General features: G+C 44.7%; 1 protein-coding gene across 3 annotated transcripts; it reads left to right on the forward strand.

Annotated features, from left to right (window-relative positions):
* The first annotated feature begins 642 nt into the window (after window positions 1-642).
* myo5b (myosin VB) lies at window positions 643-22,738 on the forward strand. 3 transcript variants are annotated; one of them, XM_044012220.1, is made up of 39 exons: window positions 643-814; window positions 9,195-9,305; window positions 9,394-9,565; window positions 9,661-9,805; window positions 10,794-10,950; window positions 11,030-11,173; window positions 11,494-11,575; window positions 11,676-11,783; window positions 12,129-12,238; window positions 12,529-12,794; window positions 12,890-12,971; window positions 13,392-13,532; window positions 13,631-13,753; window positions 13,848-13,931; window positions 14,179-14,313; window positions 14,389-14,486; window positions 15,032-15,118; window positions 15,504-15,615; window positions 15,704-15,915; window positions 16,112-16,268; window positions 16,437-16,676; window positions 16,757-16,993; window positions 17,078-17,171; window positions 17,359-17,501; window positions 17,647-17,766; window positions 17,845-17,979; window positions 18,065-18,130; window positions 18,430-18,669; window positions 18,871-18,980; window positions 19,766-19,964; window positions 20,047-20,140; window positions 20,342-20,485; window positions 20,561-20,712; window positions 20,789-20,878; window positions 20,962-21,112; window positions 21,337-21,631; window positions 21,711-21,885; window positions 21,986-22,066; window positions 22,150-22,738. In XM_044012220.1, the coding sequence occupies exons 1-39, from the start codon at window positions 785-787 to the stop codon at window positions 22,300-22,302; spliced, it is 5,475 nt and encodes a 1,824-aa protein (XP_043868155.1). In that variant the 5' UTR covers window positions 643-784; the 3' UTR covers window positions 22,303-22,738. The 3 variants fall into 3 exon arrangements, with proteins under 3 accessions (XP_043868155.1, XP_043868156.1, XP_043868157.1); XM_044012221.1 differs by having other exon boundaries at window positions 18,874-18,980; XM_044012222.1 differs by lacking the exon at window positions 643-814 and adding an exon at window positions 3,716-4,063.
* Window positions 22,739-23,057: the final 319 nt, after the last annotated feature.

Raw genomic sequence — 23,057 nt, forward strand, 5'->3', positions numbered from 1 at the left:
CCTTGTGTGTTAATGTTCCACACTTCATGTGTTCACTCCTTGTGTGTTAATGTTCCACACTTCATGTGTTCACTCCTTGTGTGTTAATGTGTCCACACTTCATGTCTTAACTCCTTGTGTGTTAACGTGTCATTTCTTCACTCCTTAAGTGTTAATGTGTCTACTCCTGTGTTCACTCACATTCATGCATTCACTCCTTGTGTATTAATGTGTCCACACTTTATGTATTCACTCCTTGTGTGTTAATGTGCCCACTCTTCATGTGTTAATGTTCCACACTTCATGTGTTCACCTGCATCACGTTACATCACAGAGAAAATTAAAAAAGTCTAAATTTAAAAGAAAAGTCCCCCATCATCATCATCATCAGGACGCTGTGATGTCATCAGGGTGATGTTGGAGGGGGTGTGGCAGCGTTCGGGGGGAGGAGCTAAACATGATCAGGAGTGTTGTCACCATATATTTTTTGTCCACTATTTCTAAACTCTGACTGGCTTCTCTTTGAGTGATGAAGCCCCGCCCACAGATTTGTTCACACTGTTTCCTCATGTTTCTATTTAAAAAACCTATTTGTGCGGTGTGTTGTGGGCGTGGCAGCCGGTGACAGCTCATACCTGCTGCAGGAGCGGTTTGGGAGTGGACTGATTGGCTGATGTAAGGATAATAGTTGTGCTCAGACAGGTCTGAGCTGTGCGGCTTCCCACAGTTTTCCCGGCGACTGAAGACGTCGCAGACGCTCAGCACTGAAGGCCTCGCCAACGCTGATGGATGTAATGACCTCACCATGAAGAATAACTACAGCCTTTATGTCAAGGTAAGGCTCGGCTTAATCACCTGAACAAAGGTCACCTTTATTATCTAAACACCAAGGCAAAGGTCACATTTATCACCTTTAACAGCAGCACTGTGGTGAGACATTGTAGTCAAGTATAAAGAGACAGACAGTGGTGAGACACTGGGGAAAAAAAGGCTGACAAAGCCAAATTAATGTCTTTAATTAGTAACAGCTGAGTGAATTAAGGGCATCATAACTAAACCCTTTACCAAGTTATACGAGGACAAGTCGCCTGTCTTTAGTTTGAATAGACTTAATTAAATGATCTCAACTATTTCCTTTTTTTGTTTCTCAGAGTAGTTAGACAGGCTGCAGTGAACTGTGGTAATACAGGCTGAAGACGTGTGACACACTGTAATCATCTTCACTGAGACGCACTCTAGTGACATGTGGCAGAACAGGCTGTATGTGAGACAGACAAGTGGTCTATCGTGGTGTGTAGTGAGGCACACTGTGTGGAACTGCAGTAAGAAGAGACTGTAGTAAACTGTACTGGTCTGTAGTAGACTGTAGTGGTATCTAGTGTACACTAGTGTACACTGCAGAGGACTGAAGTTGTCCATAGTGAACTGTAGTGGTAGTGATATTGGTCAGGAGTAGCTGTAGAGGAATGTTTCGGTCAGTAGTGAACTGTGGTGGTCTGTATTAAACTGTAGTGGTCTGTAATGGACTGTATTGGTCTGTAGTGGTCTGTACAGGACTGTATTGTCTGTAGAGAACTGTAGTGGTCTGTACTGGTCAGTAGTGAACTGTATTAGTTTGCACTGGTCAGTAGTGAACTGTATTGGTCTGCACTTGACTGTAGTAGTCTGTAATGGTCTGTAGTGAACTGTAATGGTAAGTAGTGAAGTGTAATGGTCTGTACTGGACTGTACTGGTCTGTGGTGAACTGTAGTGGTGTGTACTGGTCTGTACTGGTCTGTGGTGAACTGTAGTGGTGTGTACTGGTCTGTGCTGGTCTGTGGTGAACTGTACTGGTCTGTAGTGAAGTGTATTGTTGTCTGTGGGTTAATGCTCGTCCACCATCAGCTGGTTATGTAAAGTTTGATGGCGTCTCTGTCGCAGTAGGAGAGAGCAGAGATGGAGGTGTCCACATAAACAATGTCTCGTGAGGCATTTGTAACCTCTGACCTCTGAATATTGTCAACGTCTGCAACTTCTGACCTCTGGTGTTCAAGTGTTGTGACAGAAATGTCAGAGGGCATCAAGTTTATTAAAGGTGACATCGAATGCTTGTATCGCACATATATGTTAGTTATGGAGGTCTACTTACATATATTAACTTCATGGTTTTCATGGTCAAAAACCTCCTAGTCGCTGCAAACGAGCCGATGTAAATATCTCCTTACTGACGCTCTCGTCAGCCACGCTGTTTCAGATCAAAATCACACCCCCAGAACGCGAACTGTGTTGTAATTAGCCAGCCAATGACAGCTTTCCCACTGTCCTGTGATTGGCCAGGTACCTGGAAGTGACGTAATTAGCACATCAGCTCTCAGATACACAGCTCCCCCTCTGGCACGATGGATGCTCTGCATCTCAGCAGCTACAACCAGAGTAGCTCTTCTTCTGCGGTTGAATGTACACAACCGGATGTGCCCGGACTAGTGCCCGCACCAGGAGGAGCTACGGTGATGAGAGGAGTGGTGAGGTTTACTGATGACATCATCAGCAAACAGAAGTACCATTCCGCTTCGCAGAGCCCAGGAAAACAATAAAACCCTATTTTCTCAGCAGTGGCTCAACTATTTCTTCTGAAACTTTAGGGTTTCATAAACGAGGTTATGACGCAGATACACACACAACAGCAGCGTCAATTGGAGCTTTCGGTCTATGTCTGCTTTAATGTATACGTATATATATACACATACGTATATATATATACACACACGTATATATATATATATGTATATATCTCACTCAGAAAGGACAGAAAGTGTTATGGTCAAAGTGACTGATATTGGTATTGGTGCGTTTCATTGATATCGAAAGTTGGATTTGAGAACTGACCTACCTAAAGGGGACGACTAGGAACTCGGAAATTCAGTCTTTTGATTAAAACTGAACTGTACCACTAGTTCAGACTGCAGGTGTTTGTGTTTCCAGGCATAACCAACCTATGGTTACTTTAATAAGGATGACGTGGGTGTGTCCACATTTTTCACATGGCTCTCAAACACGAATGCAGGAAAAGTAAAGGAGCATCATCTCACTGGTCCTGCCAAGTCACGGAGCATTACTTTGACACATAAAAACAAACTCAGCTGGGGCTTCACCGCGCAGTGACAGGGCGTGTCATCATTTTTCACACAGTCGTTGCGTGTCGTCTCTGCAGTGACACAACAGACTATTTAAAACCCAATTTGCAGTTAAGCGTGTACAGGGTGAGTCGTCGTCCTCCTCTGCAGAAATCTGATTTGGATCTCATTTTGAAACCACTTTCAAGTAAGGTTTGATAAAATCTGATTTCATGCAGTATATAAAAAAAACTGTACTTAATATTCAAGTATTTTACATTAAAACACTGACCATCAAATTCAAACCCTCTTTCCTGCCGTCACCACCAACATACACAACAAATGCATAAGATATACCAGCAAAACTCATCATATATGATCAAAATATTCTAACTGAAATGTATTATATTAACCTAAATGCATGGATAATAGCAAACAATGGAAAGTACAAGAAAAGTAATTATAAAGTTAATTTAACTTATTGCTAATATTTACCTCGGCCGTTGGTGTGGTCCCGCCCCTTATGTTGACACCCGTGTGTGTGCGCTGCGACCGTAGAAACCTGGCTGCGCTCCAGCGAAACGGCCAATCAGCGCGCGCGTTGTGTGTCAGGAAGTACTCGACCTCTGTGACGTCATCTCTGGATCATCTGGTGTTTCACCTGCGCGGAACCGGAGGAAGAAGGAACACCTGTGGAACACCCGAGTACAACGCCCCGACACCCTCCGTCCGCGCTGCCTAACTTTACCGAACACAGTGACCGAAACCCACCCCTCCCACCACCACCACCACCACCCGCTGCTCGCGTCCCAGGGACAACGGACAACAAGTGTACACCTGTTGAAGTAGAGACACTGCGGGATAATGGAGTCTTCTGGTGCTGTTCCGGTTCCAGTGATGGTTCTGATGGGAACTAAAACGGTGTCGTAGTTTGTTTGGATACCGAGTGAGCACGCGCTAGAAGATGTCTGTGGACGAGCTGTACACAAAGGTGAGCGAGTGTGTGTGTGCGCGCGCGCGTGTTTGTGAGGTGGTGGTGGGGGGGAGACTAGTTTCTGTTCAGACTGATTCACCTGTGAACACAAAACTGTTGACCAAGCAAAGTCAAGTTTTCAAACAAAGATGTCGACATACACCAAACCTTATGTCGATTTTTTAAAACTTTACGCGGCAGGTCCCGCGCAGCCCCAGGTTCCAGACAACAGGTGCACGGTGAATCAGGTGGAAGTGTGACGCAATGAAAAGTATGATGTAGATCATGTGTGAGCCGAAGAGTGCAGCAGGACGGATACATGACTGCTGTTCGATATCTTTATGGGATGATCTGTCAGGACAGACCGTTTGTGATGAATTGACTGATTATTGAACGGGGTTCGGCGTAGATGAACTGTGGTAAATGCAGCCCGATTTTAGCACAACACTGAACAAACCTCATTTGAATTGCAACGAACTTTGGGTGGCAGGTCCCATGCTGCTGCAGGCTGTTAGACAGCAGGTGGACGGTGAACTCAGGTGGAAGTGTAACGTAATGAAGTGTATGTGGTGGATTGAGTGTGTATGAGCCGAATGGAGCAGATGGCCGAACAGATCACTGACGTTCAGTCACCTCATGAGACAGTTCGTCACTTGTGACAGCTGGTGATAGGTTTGTGATGAATTATCTGAATTTTATAATGGAGTTCAGTTTTGTTTTTTGAGAAGCAGTTGGTCTTGTGCATCACTGGAAAAAGAAAACAGCAGCTTCACAGATCAGTGAAATGATCATCAGCTGATGTAGCTCTTACTGATCATTAAAATTGATTTTGTAATGTTTTTATGTTTTGATTAGGGAGGCAGCTGCATCAGGATCAATGAAAACACAGGGAAATCACAGGGCAAGACAGTTCCTCTGTGAGTTCTAGTAAAGTAAAGTACATAGACACAATTATTAATGCATAAAGTTTCTGTGTTCAGACCTTTTCATTCTCTGCAGGGTTTTTTAAAAACAGCAGTTACAGCTCAAGACAAAACAAAACAACAATAAACGGTTGACATAGTTACATTCAAATGACTCTAATATACAGTCAGATGCAGTGTTAGTCAGGAGTCACCATGTCCATGACAGGTCACCACCTTTTTAAATCCCTGAAAAACGTTTCCAGAAAGTCTTTTTCTTGAAGGTGCATTCTTTAAAAATCTAGAATTAAAGAAGGGAGATGATTACTCCACACTCCGTGTTAACTTTTTCTGTCTGAATAATACACTGAACAGGTGAGAGACGACTCATCGCTCCCTTCATTTTCAGAACCGTGTCAATTTTGTGAGTTCTATTATCGGATACATGTAAAAGAGACTGGACAAAGAAGCCACACAGTCTTTGTATTGGTTATATTTTACATGTGGTTCCTCGCAGTGTTTCAGCTCAGAAACAAATCACAGATTTTTTCTATAAGAAAATCTATAAAAAGAATCCTCCTCTGGGGTGGGAGACAAAGCAAAAAAATCCGAACTATCCCTTTAAGTTTGACACAGATTTTTATTTCATATATTCAGGACAATAGATTCTTTTTGAACCTTTAGTTTTGTCTTTGTGCAGTTCACAAAGGAGCTGGTTTTCCTTCATTGTCAGCACAAAACTGTGCTGCTAGTAACGTCTTTGTTATGTTTATGCTAACTTTTCTGATCTTCAGTTGTGCCCGTATGATGACAAAGCTGCTGGCTGCAGTGTTTAACCCTGTATTCATCATGGCAGACAAGTGCTCAGACGTCCAGGCTCACGTTGATAAATGTAGGTACCATGCAGCGACTTGTATGATGTGTCAAAAGGTAGTACTGAGAAAACTAATACAGTCTGTACACTGCTACTAATGGAACTGCAGCGTCCTGCAAGCTTAGATTCACTGCTCACCACAATACGATATATCACGATGTTTAAGTCACAATACAATATTATTACAATATTTAAGTCACAATACGATATTATCACAATATTTAAGTCACAATACAATATTATTACAATATTTAAGTCACAATACGATATTATCACAATATTTAAGTCATAATACGATATTATCACAATATTTAAGTCACAATATGATATTATCATAATATTTAAGTCACAATGAGATATTGTCACAATATTTAAGTCACAATACAATATTATCACAATATTTAAGCTAAAATATGATATTATCATGATCTTTAAATCACAGTGCGATATTATTGCAATATTCTTGGCAGAATATGATATTATTATGATAAGGGGTGGGGGGAAATCGATACAGTGAAATATCGCAACATTTTCTTTTATAGGAGTAATAAGATCAATAGCAGTATTGATAAGTGTCAGCATTGATAAGTAGTATCAGTTTCAGTTTAAAAAAAATTCTAAGGACACATGGATCCCACTCCCTTGTAAACTTTAAAGCTTTATTATGAAACATTTGCAATGATACGTTCAGATTATTTCTGTTTCACCAGGAGAAAGACGACTTCCTCACATATGCAAATATTTCTAAAAGCCTGTAATGACTGGTCCAGGATTAAATTTAATCTCTCCATCAAGAAAGGGACTAATAGTCCTTGTGTCGACATGTATTATCTTCTCAAGTGCCCAGTGGAAAGATAAACCACAGGGTGGAGCGGAACCTACCACACATAGGTAGCAATTATGTTTTACATCATCTGACTCGGCATTTATTCTCTCCTTATGATTCTCATCAATGTTATTGCTACATTTTCAATCAATCACATCGAATACTTTTAAACATGAAATCACAAATGAAATCACAGCATCTCTCCTCAAATAATTTCTCCTGAAGCCGAAGGAGGAAGTGGACAAGTCGTCACTTCCTCTACTCTCATTGTAAACTATTGTTTTAAGTATTAAACAAACACTTGGGTGTTTGTGTGAGCCCCTCCCTCAGACTCCCCTAGTCCACTGAGAGATGAATTAATCCAGATTTGAAATTCTGACTCGGGATAGGATAGGATAATTGTTGGGGGGGTGCCATCTGGTTGTTTGTTGTCGGTGTGTGTATGAGAGTCATGGTTTCCTCTGCTTTGTCAGTTAAAGTTAATATTACACTCATTTGGAGGCAGGAGGCGCTGTAATCTACTACAGTGGAAATCTGGTTGTTGATAATGCAGTTTTGTGTTGAGCTATTTTTGTTGTTGCTGTCATTGATTTTGTTTTTCCCTCATCTGTTGTCTTTGTGGTTGTTGCTGCTGCTGTTGCTGCTGTCTTGTTGCTCTTGTTGTCATTGTTCTCCATGCTCCTCTTGTTGCTGTTGTTGGTTTTTGTTGTCACTGTTGCCGTCATTGTTGCTTTTGTTGTTTTTGTCATTGATTCTGTTGTTGCTGCTCAGAGAAACAGTGGTGAAATAAAAGGAAACTGACCTCAGATCAGTCTGTGGCTCAGTAGGTCGATGAGGAGGACACGTGGGCTTTAATATAAAAATTACACCATGTGTGCGACCGGTGGACAGTGTGACATGACAGGTGTCAGTGTGTGTGTGTGTGTGTGTGTGTGTGTGAACGGTTGCCATCTTTCATGGAGGTCAGAATCCTCGACAGGTGTTGTGTCTTTCTGTCGGACACACCCAGAGTTCACTGGAGGCTGATGTCATTGTGCTTACACACCAGTGGGCGGAGTCTCTGTGACTTCATCTGTGTGTGTGTGTGTGTGTGTAACCTGAGACAGATTCATGAGTTCACAGACTGAGATTAACTGCAGGCTGCAACTGGGCAAATTCAAATGAACATGCAGGCAGGAAACTTAATCCTGCATCAGACGCTCTTCAGCCTCTTTTTATTGTTGCTTGGTGGCCCCTCCCCCACTGATAACACATTCCTGCAGGCATGGGAGCATCCACCGGGGGGAGGGGTGTCACCGCTGCGCCCTCATTATTCGCAGAGTGTCCCGCTGAGACGCCACTGGACAGTGTCAAATGTGTCCCAGATAAACAGGCATTGATAAAGGTCAGGTCATAACACAGGCCTCCTCTGATTGCCCTTGCAAACCAAGCAATCAACTCTAAATACTTAATGATTTAAAACGCTCTTCCGTTATGATGATTTACATTGACACGTTATTAGTTGAGTCAAGTGTCACCTGCTGAGTGTAATCACATCATGAACGTGTGTGTACAATCGTACATTGCTTTGATGTGTGTGTGTGGTAATGAATGACACACAGGTGTGGGGAGTCGTCATGTGCTGCTTCCTCCTTCCTGTTAAAAGAAGGAAGTTTAACCTGCTTTAATAGGGATACAGTCCTTTTTAGATCTCTTAAACGACTAAGCTGTTCACAACACAATTGTTCACGCCAAGAAATGAATAGCCCAGAATTTGATTCAGTTCAATTTCATGGCCTTTTTCATCATCGTCCCTAATGTTTATACATGTGTTTTAGTATGAAACATGGTGTTTTTAGTGTGGAATATGACCGAGTGTGATCTTCTTCGTGTGGAATACTGTGTTTAAATTGGAGCATGATGAAGTTCTTGTGTATAATGTGATTTTGTTTTGTGTGGAACATGAAGCATTTAGTGTAGGACATGATGGAATCTGATGTTTATAGTGTGGAACATAGTGTTTTTAGTGGAGAATGGGGATGAATCATGATGTTTGATGGGTGGAATGATAGTCACTTGGTGAGTAAACTTTGTTTCTATAGCACTTTTCACTGATCACAGTGTGCTTTAACAATAAAAGTGTAGAGTGGCATAAGACAAGATGGGGGCAAATTAAAGTAACACAACGAAAAATACATCACATAAAAACATACCATAAAAATCATGCCACCAGTCAGCTAAAAACCTTGTCTATATAACAGTGTCTTCAGCTCTTTTTCAAGAGTCAACCGAATCAGTCAGATGCTGCTCAACAAACAACAGATTGGACTGAAGGTCACCTGTGGTTTTATATGTGTGATGTTTATTGCATGAAATATGATGTTTTAGCATTGAATGACATGTTTATACTGTTGAATGTGATGTTTCAGTGTGGAATGTCATTTTTTCTTTTGGAACATGATGTTTTGGTGTGGACAAACCAATGTGACCTCTGCTTTGTCGATATCTCCTGAGAACATCAGGGAGATATTTAATAAAAACTGTTTCCGCAATGTTTGTATGTTTCAGTTCACTCGGGTTTGGATCCCAGACCCTGAAGATGTGTGGACCGCTGCAGAGATCACCAAAGATTACAAATTGGGAGAGACCGTTCTTCATCTCAAATTGGAAGATGAGACGGTATTTAACATCACATGTTGTCTCTATAAGATATTATATATGTGTCTTGATTATACACTGACCGTGTTCTGTGATTTTTCTATCTCAGCCTGTGGAATATCCCATCGGTCCAAAGAGTAACGCTCTTCCTTTCCTACGTAATCCTGACATCCTGGTGGGGGAGAATGACCTCACAGCTCTTAGTTACCTGCACGAACCTGCTGTGCTGCACAACCTCAAAGTCCGCTTCCTGGAGTCCAACCACATCTACACATACTGCGGTCAGTCTCTGCCGATCCCAGATCAGTTGCAGTTCAACCCCATGTGTGTGTATGGTACATGTACGCTGAAGTCAGGTGTGATGTGCTGTCTTCAGGTATTGTCTTGGTGGCCATCAACCCGTATGACCAGCTGCAGATTTATGGAGAGGAGGTCATCAATGCCTACAGCGGGCAGAACATGGGGGACATGGACCCTCATATCTTTGCTGTAGCTGAAGAAGCTTACAAGCAGATGGCCAGGTCAGATCTGCACCTGTCTGTGATCAATGTATCAGTTATATCACAAGTTATTGATTCCTGAGGCAGGACATAATATGGTGTAGGTGGATAATTATAGTGTTTGGGTTTTATGTCTGTTCATACAAATGTTAGCCGGTATAAATGTAAATAATATAAAAAGCAAATGCATGTTAGCTGGTAAAAAAAATACATAGGTTAGTATTAGCCACTGCAAATATTTTAGTTGGTATATACACCTATCTGTATTTATACCAGTTAATGTCTATTTCAAGGTAAACTTCCTGGTAAAATAAAAGTTTAATTAAATAAATACATTTAGCATTAGCTGGTATAAATACACACATTAGAGTTAACTGGTGTAAATGTGTGCATTTAGAGAGAGAAAGCGATTTACCAGCAAATGCTAATTTATTTATTTTTTGACAACTAATTGTGTTTTTTTTTACTCACTAACTTCAGTGTGTAAATGTATACCTGCTAATGTGTGAATTTATACTTGCTAACATCTGTGTAAACGCAGGCATGTGAATTTATGTAGACTAGCATAGGGTTAGAGTTAGCCTGACATGTTACATAAATGCTATATAAATATTTATATTACCATTTAATGCACATTAGATGGCACAAATACTCATATTAACTAACATTTTAGCTGCTAAAAATACAGATGCTAGCTGGTACATTCCTTAGCCAGTATAAATACTGTTATTGTTATTGTATATGTGTTAGCATATATATATATATATATACACTCATTAGCTAAAATACTTTCATTATTAAGTACATGTGTTAGCACACGTTAGCTGGTATAAATCCATTCATTAGCTTAAAATACATTTATTGTTAAGTACTAGTGCACACGTTAGTTGGTATAAATACATGTTAAGTACACATTAGCCTTTGTCAATACTCATATTAATGTTACAGACACATAAAGTAAGTAGCCCTGTAGTGTTTCTGTGACGATGACTGTCTTTTGTCACTGCAGGGACGAGAGGAATCAGTCCATTATCGTGAGTGGAGAATCTGGAGCAGGAAAGACAGTTTCTGCAAAGTATGCTATGCGTTTCTTCGCTACAGTGGGAGGTTCGGCTAACGACACAAATGTAGAGGAGAAAGTGCTGGCCTCCAGTCCCATCATGGAGGTGAGTGTCCTGCTGCGTGATGTCACCTCCTGTTCGTGGAACACAGATCATCATTGGCTCGGTCTCCTTTGTTCACCAGGCCATTGGAAACGCAAAGACCACCCGAAACGACAACAGCAGTCGCTTCGGAAAGTACATTCAGATCGGGTTTAGCCGACACTACCACATCATTGGTGCCAACATGCGGACGTATTTGCTGGAGAAGTCAAGGGTTGTTTTCCAGGTGAGTTTATTTGTCAAGATTTGTTTTTTTTAAATGTGGTTGCATGAGGTACTGACACATAAGCTACGCTGACTGTGCCTTTAACACCCCTTGTGCTATGGACCACACTCCATGTAGAAAATCATACTGAGACACATATTTTAAATATTTATTCAGTTGCCTGTTGGAAAATGCTGTCTAACAGAGGGATAAGGCAGTGCCTTTATTGCACCCTGCACCCTCTCATAGTACAGTCAGCTCCAACTTTGTGTCAGTACCTTATGCAACCACACTTCAGAAAAACCGGAACCATCACTTTAATCTCTTTGACACAATTGCAGGCTGAGGACGAGAGGAATTATCACATCTTCTATCAGCTCTGTGCCTCTGCAAGTTTACCGGAGTTCAAAGACCTGAATCTCAGTGAGTCTATCATCATGATCATGTGACCTCCTGACCACACTCACACAAGTGAACAGTAAAAATCCAGGACCTCTTTTCTCTCTCTCACACTCTCTTTCAGCCAGTGCAGAGGACTTCACCTACGCGTCCTTAGGCGAGAACATCTTTATTGAAGGAGTGAATGATGCTGAGGACTTTAAAAAGACCAGAGAGGCCTTCAGCCTGCTGGGTAAGGCTGGACCGTGTGGTCTATCATCAACTCAAGTCACATGGTCTGACATGAGAACACATGACTAGGTTATGTAGGGATAACTAGAGATGGGTTACTGACATTGGACACAGGTTGGTGGTGGAGAGCTGTGAGTGAGAGTCCTTCTTACTCTAACAGAGAGCAGGCTCTAATGTTTAAAACCAATTTGGGACTGTAAATTTAAACTGTTACATCAGCATTTATTTCCCGCTGAGTCATATTCCCTTATTTGGATTGACTTCTGTGGCTGCTTGATGATAACAACACATCTAACTAGCTACCAAAGGGTCTGTCCTCACGTGTGAAACATCTGTGTGCTTTCAGGAGTGAAGGAGAGCACTCAGAGCAACATCTTCAAAGTAATGGCCTCCATTCTTCATCTGGGGAACATAGAGATCTGCTCCGATAGAGACGGAGAGATGTGTCACATCTCGGTAACATTCTCACACACACACACACACCTCAATCATGAAAACAATCGCGACAGACTAAAGTTTACTGATTTGATCTGGCGTTCCACACGTGTACCTGATCCAAATTTCTGTTAAATTCTAATACATTGTCCTACCTGGAGCATGTGCAGTCAACGTGCACAGTCCATGCACAGTCTCATTTTTGCATATGGCCTGCAGGAATGGCTGTAGACATGGGTGGATGAGGTCATTTACGTCATGTGCACAATAGTGGACTTGGAAAGTATCAGTACATGTGTTGTGTGTTGCAGAAGGGCGACTCCCACCTGAGCGACTTTTGCAAACTGCTGGGGGTGGAGCACAAGCAGATGGAGCACTGGCTGTGTCACCGGAAGCTCGCCACAACCTCGGAGACGTACGTGAAGGCCATGTCCCACAAACAGGCAAGCAACGCCCGCGATGCCCTCGCCAAACACATCTATGCGCGCATGTTTGACTGGATCGTGGAGCACATCAACTTGGCCCTGCATACATCCTCCAAACAGCACTCCTTTATAGGCGTCCTGGACATCTACGGGTAACTTTTCCGGAGTGTCATCGCACAGTTGCTTCAGTGTGTCGACAGATGTTCGTGGTGCGTTCACACCGAACGTGTTTTTATTTCCTCTGTAGGTTTGAGACGTTCGAGATCAACAGTTTTGAACAGTTCTGCATCAATTATGCCAACGAGAAACTTCAGCAGCAGTTTAACTCTGTAAGTTCATTTTGTGTGTGTGTGTGTGCTTGTATGCGTTATCTTTAGGACATTTTCATAAACACTGACCCTGTCAGGACCAGTAGTCCTCATGGAGAACAAAACTTGGTGCTAATTAGGCAGAACCTGAATTCTGGGGAACTGGAAATGTGTTTAGGTTAAGATTAGGATTAGGCATTAACCGGTTATGGTTCAAGTTTGGAGTGAGTCCTTAAAAGAATAGTTGCACAAACCTGTATGTGTGTGTTTTTGTCTATTTGGGGTGTGGAAGTCTCCACATTTTTGTTTCCAGAAACCTCGCCCACATTTTACCACAGTATTCATTATTAGTGTGACTAATTAAAAAAAACTGTCATGGAGCTCAGAAGAAGTTCCTAGAAATAATTTAAAGACAACAAATGTGTGTGTGTGTGTCTGCAGCATGTGTTTAAGCTGGAGCAGGAGGAGTACATGAAGGAGCAGATTCCCTGGACACTGATCGACTTCTATGACAACCAGCCGTGTATTGACCTGATTGAGGCTCGACTCGGCATCCTGGACCTGCTGGACGAGGAGTGTAAGGTACGAACGAACATCACTTTCTTAGGAACGGCCTCCTATGACTCATGTTTCTTGGTGTAACATGTTTTCTTCTTCTTTTTCTTCTTTTTGTTTCTCAGGTTCCGAAGGGAACAGACACAAACTGGGCTCAGAAGCTCTACAAGCAGCACAGCGACAGCGCTCACTTCCAGAAACCACGCATGTCCAACATGTCCTTCATCATCATACACTTCGCCGACCAGGTGAGCAGAGGTCATGCCCTCCGCCATGAGTGCCAGGTGTTTGAGCAGCTGCAGAAGAGGTGACGGCTGATGACGGGTGATGCTGTGTTTGCAGGTGGAGTATCAGTGCGACGGTTTTCTGGAGAAGAACAGAGACAGGGTGTATGAGGAGCAGATCAACATCCTGAAGGCCAGCCAGGTGAGATGCAGCTGACCTCTGTTCAGTGACCTTTAATGTGATGATGTCCATGTGTAGTGCCTGTAAAACAGTAGAAAAAAGGCTGTTTACTGCATGCTCCATAAAAATGTGTTACTTGCTTTCAGCCAAATTTGAGCGATAATAAAAATCACTACATTTATAAAATTAGCTTGAAAAGAGTATTAGCAGTATAATTTAAAGAGCGAGTATAAATCAAACCAAACGCCACCTTTGCTGCCTCTCTCAGTCCCAGCTCGTCGCAGATCTGTTTCACGAGAAGAACGACGCACCCTCCACAAAGTCCTCCAAGGTTAATGTCCGCGCGGCAAAGATGGCGCCCAGAGCTCCGAACAAGGAGCACAGGAAGACCGTTGGACTCCAGGTGAGTTCACACTGCTGCAGGTCGTCCGCTGTCAATCTCGTGCCGCTGTGACTCACGTTTTTTAATTTAATCCAGTTCCGCAGTTCCCTCCAGCTTCTCATGGAGACGCTGAACGCCACAACACCACACTACGTCCGCTGCATCAAACCCAATGACTTCAAGGAGGCATTTACGTGAGTGTGACGTGTTTTTGTTGTTTTCTGGAGTTACAGCAGCACACAGCAAGAGTCCGTCAGCACTGGCTGATGTTTTTAGATGTCACATGATGCAGTTATCATTCTGCATCACCTAAGGGTTGAAGTCACAGACTCAGACAGATTTTATCCACTTAACAAAGTTAAGTTTCTTCACATTTTGGTGAAATGTACAAAGCTGAGTGGAACTAATTTAAGAATTCTTAAACTCGCACCAGAACTAAGAATTAGGATGACGTCATGAAAATCATGATGTAAAGAAACCCAGAGGAACAGTGTTTGTGTGTGAACACACTCTGTATGACCTGCTCTGTCAGTATTTGTGACTCGTGGTAAATTAGATGATGAGTCAGTCACATGTCGCGTCCAGACTCAGGTTCCCTCAGTTGCCTCTAAACCTCTGTAGGTGCTCACACGATGCCGAAGAGAAAGATGAGGTTGGACGCCATGTTAAATCTAAGCGATTATCACCTGGACGCTAACCTTCGCAGGAGTTTAATGCGTTTTCCCGTTTGTCGTCACAGCTTTGACTCGAGGCGAGCGGTGCAGCAGCTCCGAGCGTGTGGTGTTCTGGAGACGATCCGGATCAGTGCGGCCGGATATCCTTCCAGGTGAGTCCTCCTCTTTTCATCGTCACCTGTTCTGTGTTTCTGCCTTTTATTTACGAAGAATATTATTGGCTATGATTGATAACATCAGTGTGGTTTGTTTATCTCTGTGGAGTTCAGACAACTTAGTTAGCTAATCTAATCATCAGTGACCGAGACATTGGTAGACGTTTTTCTAATCCACGCGTTTCACAATCACTCTATAAAACAATTTCATTCCATCATTTATAATTTGGTTTAAAGCATTCAAAAAACATTTAAGACTTGAACATTCTGATCTAGAATTTACAGACGCTGATCCACATGAAGAAGCAGAGACTTCAGCAAAGTTCAAACAGGAAATGTAGTTTTAATAATGGCGAATAAACTGCGTGTTCCCCGTCTCCAGGTGGACGTACCTGGACTTTTTCAGCAGGTATCGAGTGTTGATGAAGAAATCTGACTTGATGTCATCAGACAGGAAGCTGGTGTGTAGAAAACTGCTGGAGACTCTTATCAAGGTAATGACTGACACTGTACTTCAAATATATCTGTATATGAAATGTCCGACACTGACGAGCTTCGCAATACTTTTCCCACGTATCTCAGGATTCTGACATGTTCCAGTTCGGAAAGACAAAGATCTTCTTCCGCGCGGGTCAGGTTGCGTACCTCGAGAAGCTGCGTGCCGATAAGTTCCGCGCGGCGTGCATCATGATCCAGAAGACCGTCCGCGGATGGCTGCAGAGAGTCCGGTACCGAAAGATCCACAAGATGGCCATCACCCTGCAGCGATACGGCCGAGGATACCTGTCCCGCAGGTATGTGTGTGTATGTGACTCACTCACCGTGCTGGTTTCATGTGTGATTGTGGCAACACGACTACATTTACACTCGGTCAAAATGTGTCCCTGAACACATCATGGTCTATCCTCAGTGTACATACAGTGTGAAGGTGGAGGTGGTCTCATGGGTGAGAGGTAATGATGTCACATGTCCTGACGTCTTCCTGTGCAGGTATGCCGAGTACCTGCGTTTGACTCGAGCGGCGATTGTCTGTCAGAAACAGTATCGCATGGTGAGAGATCGACGGGCGTATCTAAGAACGAGACAGGCGGTCATCACCATCCAGGCCTATGCCAAAGGAATGTTTACACGCAGGATTTACTGGGAGGTAAATAAAAGTCTGTTTTTAATCTGGCGGTTCTTGAACGCATCATGCCGTGCTGCCTCTGTAGCTCTTTGTGTCGCAGCCGTGAGCAGTGAATTAGAGACGGAACGTTTCCAATTAAAGGTGGAATGTGGTGAGGCAGACTCTCACACTGGGTCCTTTGCTCTGTAGTTCCTCCTGCACCACAAGGCCATGATCATCCAGAAGAATGTCCGCGGCTGGATGCAGAGGAGGAAGTTCAGGCGGGCACGTAACGCTGCCATCATCATCCAGTGTGCGTTCAGACGAATGAGAGCCAAGAGGCAACTGAAGCAGCTGAAGATCGAGGCGCGGTCGGCAGAACATCTGAAGAATCTGAACACGGGCATGGAGAACAAGATTGTCCAGCTGCAGAGGAAGATGGACGACCAGGTAACGCTTGCCGACACGTCCACGGTGCCACACTCGCTGCTACTGCGTCACTGCTCACCGAGTCTGTCTCCCTGTTTCAGTCCAAAGATTACAAAGCTCAGAACGTGAAGCTACAGCAGGTGAACACCACGCTGGAGTCAGAGGTCAGCAAAATGCACAAGGAGCTGGAGATGATACGAGGTCAGCAGGGCGATGGAGGTCAGCTGACATCTATGCAGAAGGAGCTGGAGCGGCTGAGGAAGGAGCTTCAGGAGGCACACGCACAAAGGAAGAAGTTGGAGGAGGAGCACGGCAGTGAGAAGATGTCCCTACAGCAGGTGAGGTCATCGTCAATCAGGTGTGTGGTCATGAGCAAGACACCAGTGTCCTGATGATGTCATTGTCTCTGTTTCTGACTGCAGAGGGTGGAGGAGCTGGAGACAGAAAACGCTCTGCTCAAGAGTGAGAAGGAAGAAATGAACCAGAAGATCCGTCAGCAGGTGAAGACCTCTGCAGGTGAGAAATTGTTCTACCACCTCCAGCCAGCAGGTGTCACTGTTTCAGTACCATAACATAATAACATCATTAAATATGAAATGTATTTAAAGTGCTTTGGGCTTGTAACGCTAAAACTTAAACAGTAGGTGTCAGTAGTGTACTATGCTCAGCCGTCTGTGTGTGTTCCTGTCTCTGTGTCTCTCAGAGGACAGTAATGCATCTCAAAGAGAGGTGTCCCTTCAGTCGGAGTTGGACGCAGAAAGACTGAGATACCAGAATCTGCTCAAAGAATTTTCTAAAGTGGAGCTGAGATGCGAAAACCTGAAGGAGGAGCTGTCCCTGACCAAGGTGAGGTGTCACCTGCACATGATCCACTCCTCAGGTGGCCCACCATTGCCCCCTGTAGGCAGACATTTTCACTAGGTCATGGTTGTGATGTGATGGAGAAAGAGCTGCGACTTTAACTTTCTCTCCTTTTCCCATAATCCTTCAGTTCCAACCTGGCCACCGGAGGAATGAGTCCAATCAGAGCAGCCTGGAGTCAGACTCTAATTTCCCATCTGTGTCCATGTCAGAGGTTGGAGACACAGAAGACTCAATTCAGCTGGTGGAGGTGAGTCTTTGTGAGGTCAGAAGGTGATGACAGAACAGGCAACGGTTGGATGAGACGGTGACTGCTTTTATTTTACAGGAAATGGGGATGGAGAAAGCGGCGATGGACATCAGTCTGTTTATGAAGCTGCAGAAACGTGTGCGTGAGCTGGAGCAGGAGAAGAAGAGGCTGCAAAGCACCGTGGACAAGATGGAGGATCTCGCCAAGCGCAGGGTGATGATGACGATGATGATTGTGTTGATGATAACAATGATGTTTCACAGAGCAGAACGTCTGAGTGTTTTCTGATTCCTCTCAGGGCTCGGAGGCCAGGAGTCCAACCTCGGATCAGGAGGCCGCAGATCTGACGTACAACAACCTCAAGGTACGAACGTTGATGCACGTTAAACGCATGCGACATGTGTGGATGTGTTTGACACACTTTACTGTGACATTAAATAACTTTAACATTAGCCCATGGAGAGCAGAGCAGGCACTAAAAAGGCACCAGGTACCGAGCACTAACCAATGGAAAAGCAAAAAAACAGAGTTGAGTCAAGTGGAGCTGAGTAGTGCTATATCTGTATAATGGAAAAGCACCCTTAGTCACATGTCGCGTAAACATGTGATAGTAATGCAACATAAATTATTGCTTCACATTTTGTGTTCCTTTGCACCCTGCAGAGAGAGGAGCTGGAGTCGGAGAACAAGAAACTGAAGGACGACCTGAACACGCTGAGGAAGAACATCGCCGAGCGTGCGGCTGAGAACAACACAAACAATGAGCTGCAGGACAGCTACAACCTGCTGCTCAGTCAACTCAAAGCAGCCAACGAGGAGCTGGACGCCCGCAAAGAGGAGGTGCTGATCCTCAGGACTCAGATCGTCAGCTCTGCCCAGCGACAGGAGCAGAACGAACAAGTGGTGAGTTTGACGGCAAGACATCGGGTCACGTGTCACATCTCAGGTTCCTTAATGCTGACGCTAACAGTTCACCCTCAAGCTAAGTCCTGTCTGGATTTACAGACTGAAGATTACCAATCATAGATCAGATGAGCATCTATGTTCTCTTTGCTTCTTCTCACTGAAGAAGTGTCAGTAACCATCAATGTTTCACTCTTTCAGCAGCAGAGTGAGAACGTTCCCAACGTTTCCGAGGTTCCTGACATTCCTGTAGTTCCCGAGGACAAAGAGGAGGCCCTCAAAGCGTATCAAGGACTGGCCGAGTCCAAACGGTGAGTGACACGTTTCCTGACTTCTTCAGACACGATGCATGTCTGGAACAACATGAAGTTGCTGTCTACATGATGCTTCAGGACCTTTCAGGACCTCACCCAGCAGATGTGTTTCTGCATTCATGACATTTAAGCTTTGCTTCCTTATATTCTCCAAATCTGCTGTTTCCTCTTCTGCCTGTCTGTCTGTCTGTCCCTTTTGTCCTCTGATGCTGACCCTTTGTTTCTTTTGACTCTATGTCCTCTGACACTGTCCTTCTGTCTGTGGACACCAGTCTCCAGCAGGACTGGTGTCTTCTGAATGAAGATGGCGAGCTGGTGTTGGCAAACCACGGTCTCAAACAAGTTGCCAGGTTTCTGTTCATTTCTTCTTTTTCTTCTTTTTCTTCTTCTTTTCCAAACACAAACACACACACAAGCAGTGACTCGGGTGTCACGTGATCAGGTTTGGTTAGAGACCTGACATCAGGTGGTGGGACCTTTACAGGGATATTTCAGGTGCTTTGTTGCCGATTCCATCATTGGAGCAATACTTGCTTTGTTTTGATTTTCTCCTCTCGTCTGACATTTCCTCTGTATTTCCAGTTTTCATTTTCCCTGTTTTTGCTAAATCTGTTTCCAACACATTCATTCACACATGGCTTATTTGTCAATATGCCAACTCCTCCCTTAAGTGTAAAAACTTACTTGTGACATTTCAAGACAGGCTTGTGTCAGTACCTGATACAACCACACTTCAAAAAACCTAACCTTTACCTGACCTGTGGACGTCCTCCTGTCTTCAGGCTCCTGGAGTCGCAGCTGCAGTCTCTGACACGGCAGCACAAAGATGAGTTGGACGCTCTCCACACTCAGATCGAGCTGTTGAAGGACGACATTGAGAAGAAACAGGAGCTGCTCAGTTACACCATGTCTCTTTCCCCGGAGGCTCAGGTGGAATACAGCATCCAGCAGGAGATCACACGACTCACCAACGACAACCTGGTGAGGAAGGCCGCAGGCCACAGACACGGCACCTGGACATTAAACATGGGTTCTCTAATGCTGGGGTGTGTTTGTCCCACAGGACCTCAAGGAGCTGGTAGAAAAACTGGAGAAGAACGAGAGGAAACTGAAGAAGCAGCTGAGGATCTACATGAAGAAGGTCCAGGAGCTGGAAGGTGAGACGTATGCCTCAGTGTATCTGGAGCTAGAGGGTGAGAAGACGTGTAGATGTGAGAAGTCTAGAGCTGCAACTAATGATTGTTTTCATTCTCGATTAATCGTTTAATTGATTAATCGTTCGATAAAATATCAGAAAACCTTAAAAAGAGAGAAGTCCTACCTCTACCTAATGTCTCATGTTTGTGTCTCCGTCTCAGCGGCTCAAGCAGCAGCCCTGAGCAGCAGATCAAGGCCAGAGCTGACTCGTCAGGTGACGGTTCAGAGGAAGGAGAAGGACTTTGAAGGAATGCTGGAGTACGACAAGGAGGATGAGGTCTTCCTGTTAAAGTCGCTCATCACAGGTGAGCTGTGAGGTCACTTGTCGGCTGACCGCGTGGTTATGAAAGATGTGTCTTTAACGTGTTGTTGTGTTCCAGACATGAAGCCCACCTCCGTGTCGGCGACCGTCCCCTGCCTGCCGGCGTACATCCTCTTCATGTGCATCCGCCACGCTGACTACATCAACGACGACCAGAAGGTGGAGTCTCTGCTCACCTCCACCATCAACGCCATCAAGAAGGTCTTGAAGGTGAGCGCGCACTCTCTCTGCGTCCACCTGCATCTGTGACCGCCACGGTGGTAACGTCTCCTCTCTGTCCGTGCAGAAAAACAGCGACGACTTCGAGATGACGTCCTTCTGGTTGGCCAACACGAGTCGTCTGCTCCACTGCCTGAAGCAGTACAGCGGCGATGAGGTGCGACGCATGCTCCTGTGAGTCAATGGTCCACTGTCAAACCAGTCCAAGTCTTAAATGGCTCCACGTGGTTTGTGTTGCAGGCGTTTATGACGCAGAACTCGCCGAAGCAGAACGAGCACTGTCTGAAGAACTTCGACCTGGCCGAGTACCGGCAGGTGCTGAGCGACCTGTCCATCCAGATCTACCAGCAGCTCATCAAGGTCGCCGAGGGCATCATCCAGCCCATGATCGGTGAGAGGGCAGGGGGCGGGGCTAAAGCACTCGCAATATCAGGTGTTTCTGTCCTCCAGAGGGGTTTTACATGTTCTCCACAGGCTGTTTTAACTAAGTCATTTACTGACGTGGCGTCAGGTTGTTTGAGAATCGTCTGTGGTCACATGACGTCAGACAAAACGAGAGGTGTCCCGGTTGTTTGACCCTCAGGACGTTCGTCCTCCATCCCTCTCTGTCCCCAGTGTCGGCCATGTTGGAAAGTGAGAGCATTCCCAGCCTTGCGGCGGTGAAGCCGACCGGCTACAGGAACCGCTCGTCCAGCATGGACATGGACAGCGGCGGCCCAAGCAGCTACACTCTGGAGGCGCTGATCAGACAGCTGGGACAGTTCCAAAGTATGATGAGTGAACACGGGCTGGACCCCGAGATCGTGGGTCAGGTGATCCGTCAGCTGTTCCACTGCATCAACGCCATCACGCTCAACAACCTGCTGCTGCGCAAAGACGTGTGCTCCTGGAGCAAGGGCATGCAGCTGAGGTAGATGAAGCAATGACGTCACAGTGATGTCACCGCATGCACACAACCGTCTCTAATGTCTAATGTCTCCGCCCCTCAGGTATAACACCAGTCAGATGGAGGAGTGGCTGCGGAGTCATAATCTGTACCAGAGTAAAGCGGCAGAGTCTCTGGAGCCGATCATTCAAGCCGCGCAACTGCTGCAGGTCAAGAAGAAAACCACTCAGGACGCAGAGGCCATCTGCTCGCTGTGCTCCGCCCTCACCACACAGCAGGTCCGCCCACAAGTCACATGACACCTGTAACATAACATATCTTGTATTGTGGGGTCTTTACATGGCCTGTACTGTGACGTGATGTGTTGTGTCCCCACAGATTGTTAAGTTGTTGAATCTCTACACGCCGCTGAACGAGTTTGAGGAGCGAGTCACTGTGTCCTTCATCAGAAACATACAGGTGAGTCCAAACAGTGATGATGTCTTTTACTTGCCGTTTTTCTTGCATTCACTGACCACACTGCTGATGTGTTCACTGTGCAGAATCGTCTCCAGGAGAGGAACGATCCCCCTCAGCTGCTCGTCGACACCAAACACACGTTCCCGGTCCTCTTCCCGTACACGCCGTCGGCTCTGAGCCTGGACGGGATGCACATCCCTGCCTCCCTCGGCCTCGACTTCCTCGTCAGAGTCTAACCCTCGGCGGGCGCGCTGGTGCTCACATTCAGTGACGTCTTCACCTGTTGGAAAGCTCAGGGACAGAAACCATTTTTCACTCAGGATCAACCAATACAAAAAAATCATACTATCATAATTTTTTTCTAAATTCCCACAGTCCTCCAATGAAACACTAATGATGTTGTGTTCAGGTGCCAGAGGAAAAATGAAGACTTTGTCTGACTGCGTTTACAGTGTGCCTTTGATTCCCTTACCTGCATCTCCTTTTTTTAAACTGAACTTTATAAACATTTAAAAAAATGAAAATAGAAGTTTAATAATCACTACGTTCATGACAAGAAACACTTATAATAATAACAACAACAATAATAATAAAAAAAACATTTTAAAATTTAAAGTAGTTTCACTTTGGTTTGTTGACACTGATGTAAACAATAAATCCTTTAATCTATTATTGTAACAATACATGTTTTTGTGGATAACTAACATAATCTGCAGACGTGTGACCTGTTGGTGGCGCTGTGTGTAGGAAACACACACACACACACAGTGGCCGTTAGTGTAGCAGCTGTGTGAACACGGCATTTAGCTGATTCCCACAGAGTCTGGTGCACCAGCTGTGTGTGTGTGTGTGTGTGTGAGTGTGTGTGTATGAGTGAGGTGTCCGTGGTTTACCTGTCACTCAGGTGCAGACACACACAAGCCCCATCAATGTGTTCCAAGTGGACAAGTGGAAAGGGAACTGGGCTTGCCACTGCTCCTAATTCTAGGAT

The sequence above is a fragment of the Solea senegalensis genome, linkage group LG21 (genome assembly GCF_019176455.1).
Source record: "Solea senegalensis isolate Sse05_10M linkage group LG21, IFAPA_SoseM_1, whole genome shotgun sequence".
Lineage (NCBI taxonomy): Eukaryota > Metazoa > Chordata > Actinopteri > Pleuronectiformes > Soleidae > Solea > Solea senegalensis.

Bases quoted from the DNA above. Each gene is read 5' to 3' on its own strand.
- myo5b (XM_044012220.1), top strand. From the start codon at position 785: ATGAAGAATAACTACAGCCTTTATGTCAAG. The intron at 10,951-11,029 runs GTGAGTGTCCTG...TTTGTTCACCAG, and splicing joins CCTCCAGTCCCATCATGGAG to GCCATTGGAAACGCAAAGAC. The intron at 17,767-17,844 runs GTGAGTCTTTGT...TTTATTTTACAG, and splicing joins ACTCAATTCAGCTGGTGGAG to GAAATGGGGATGGAGAAAGC.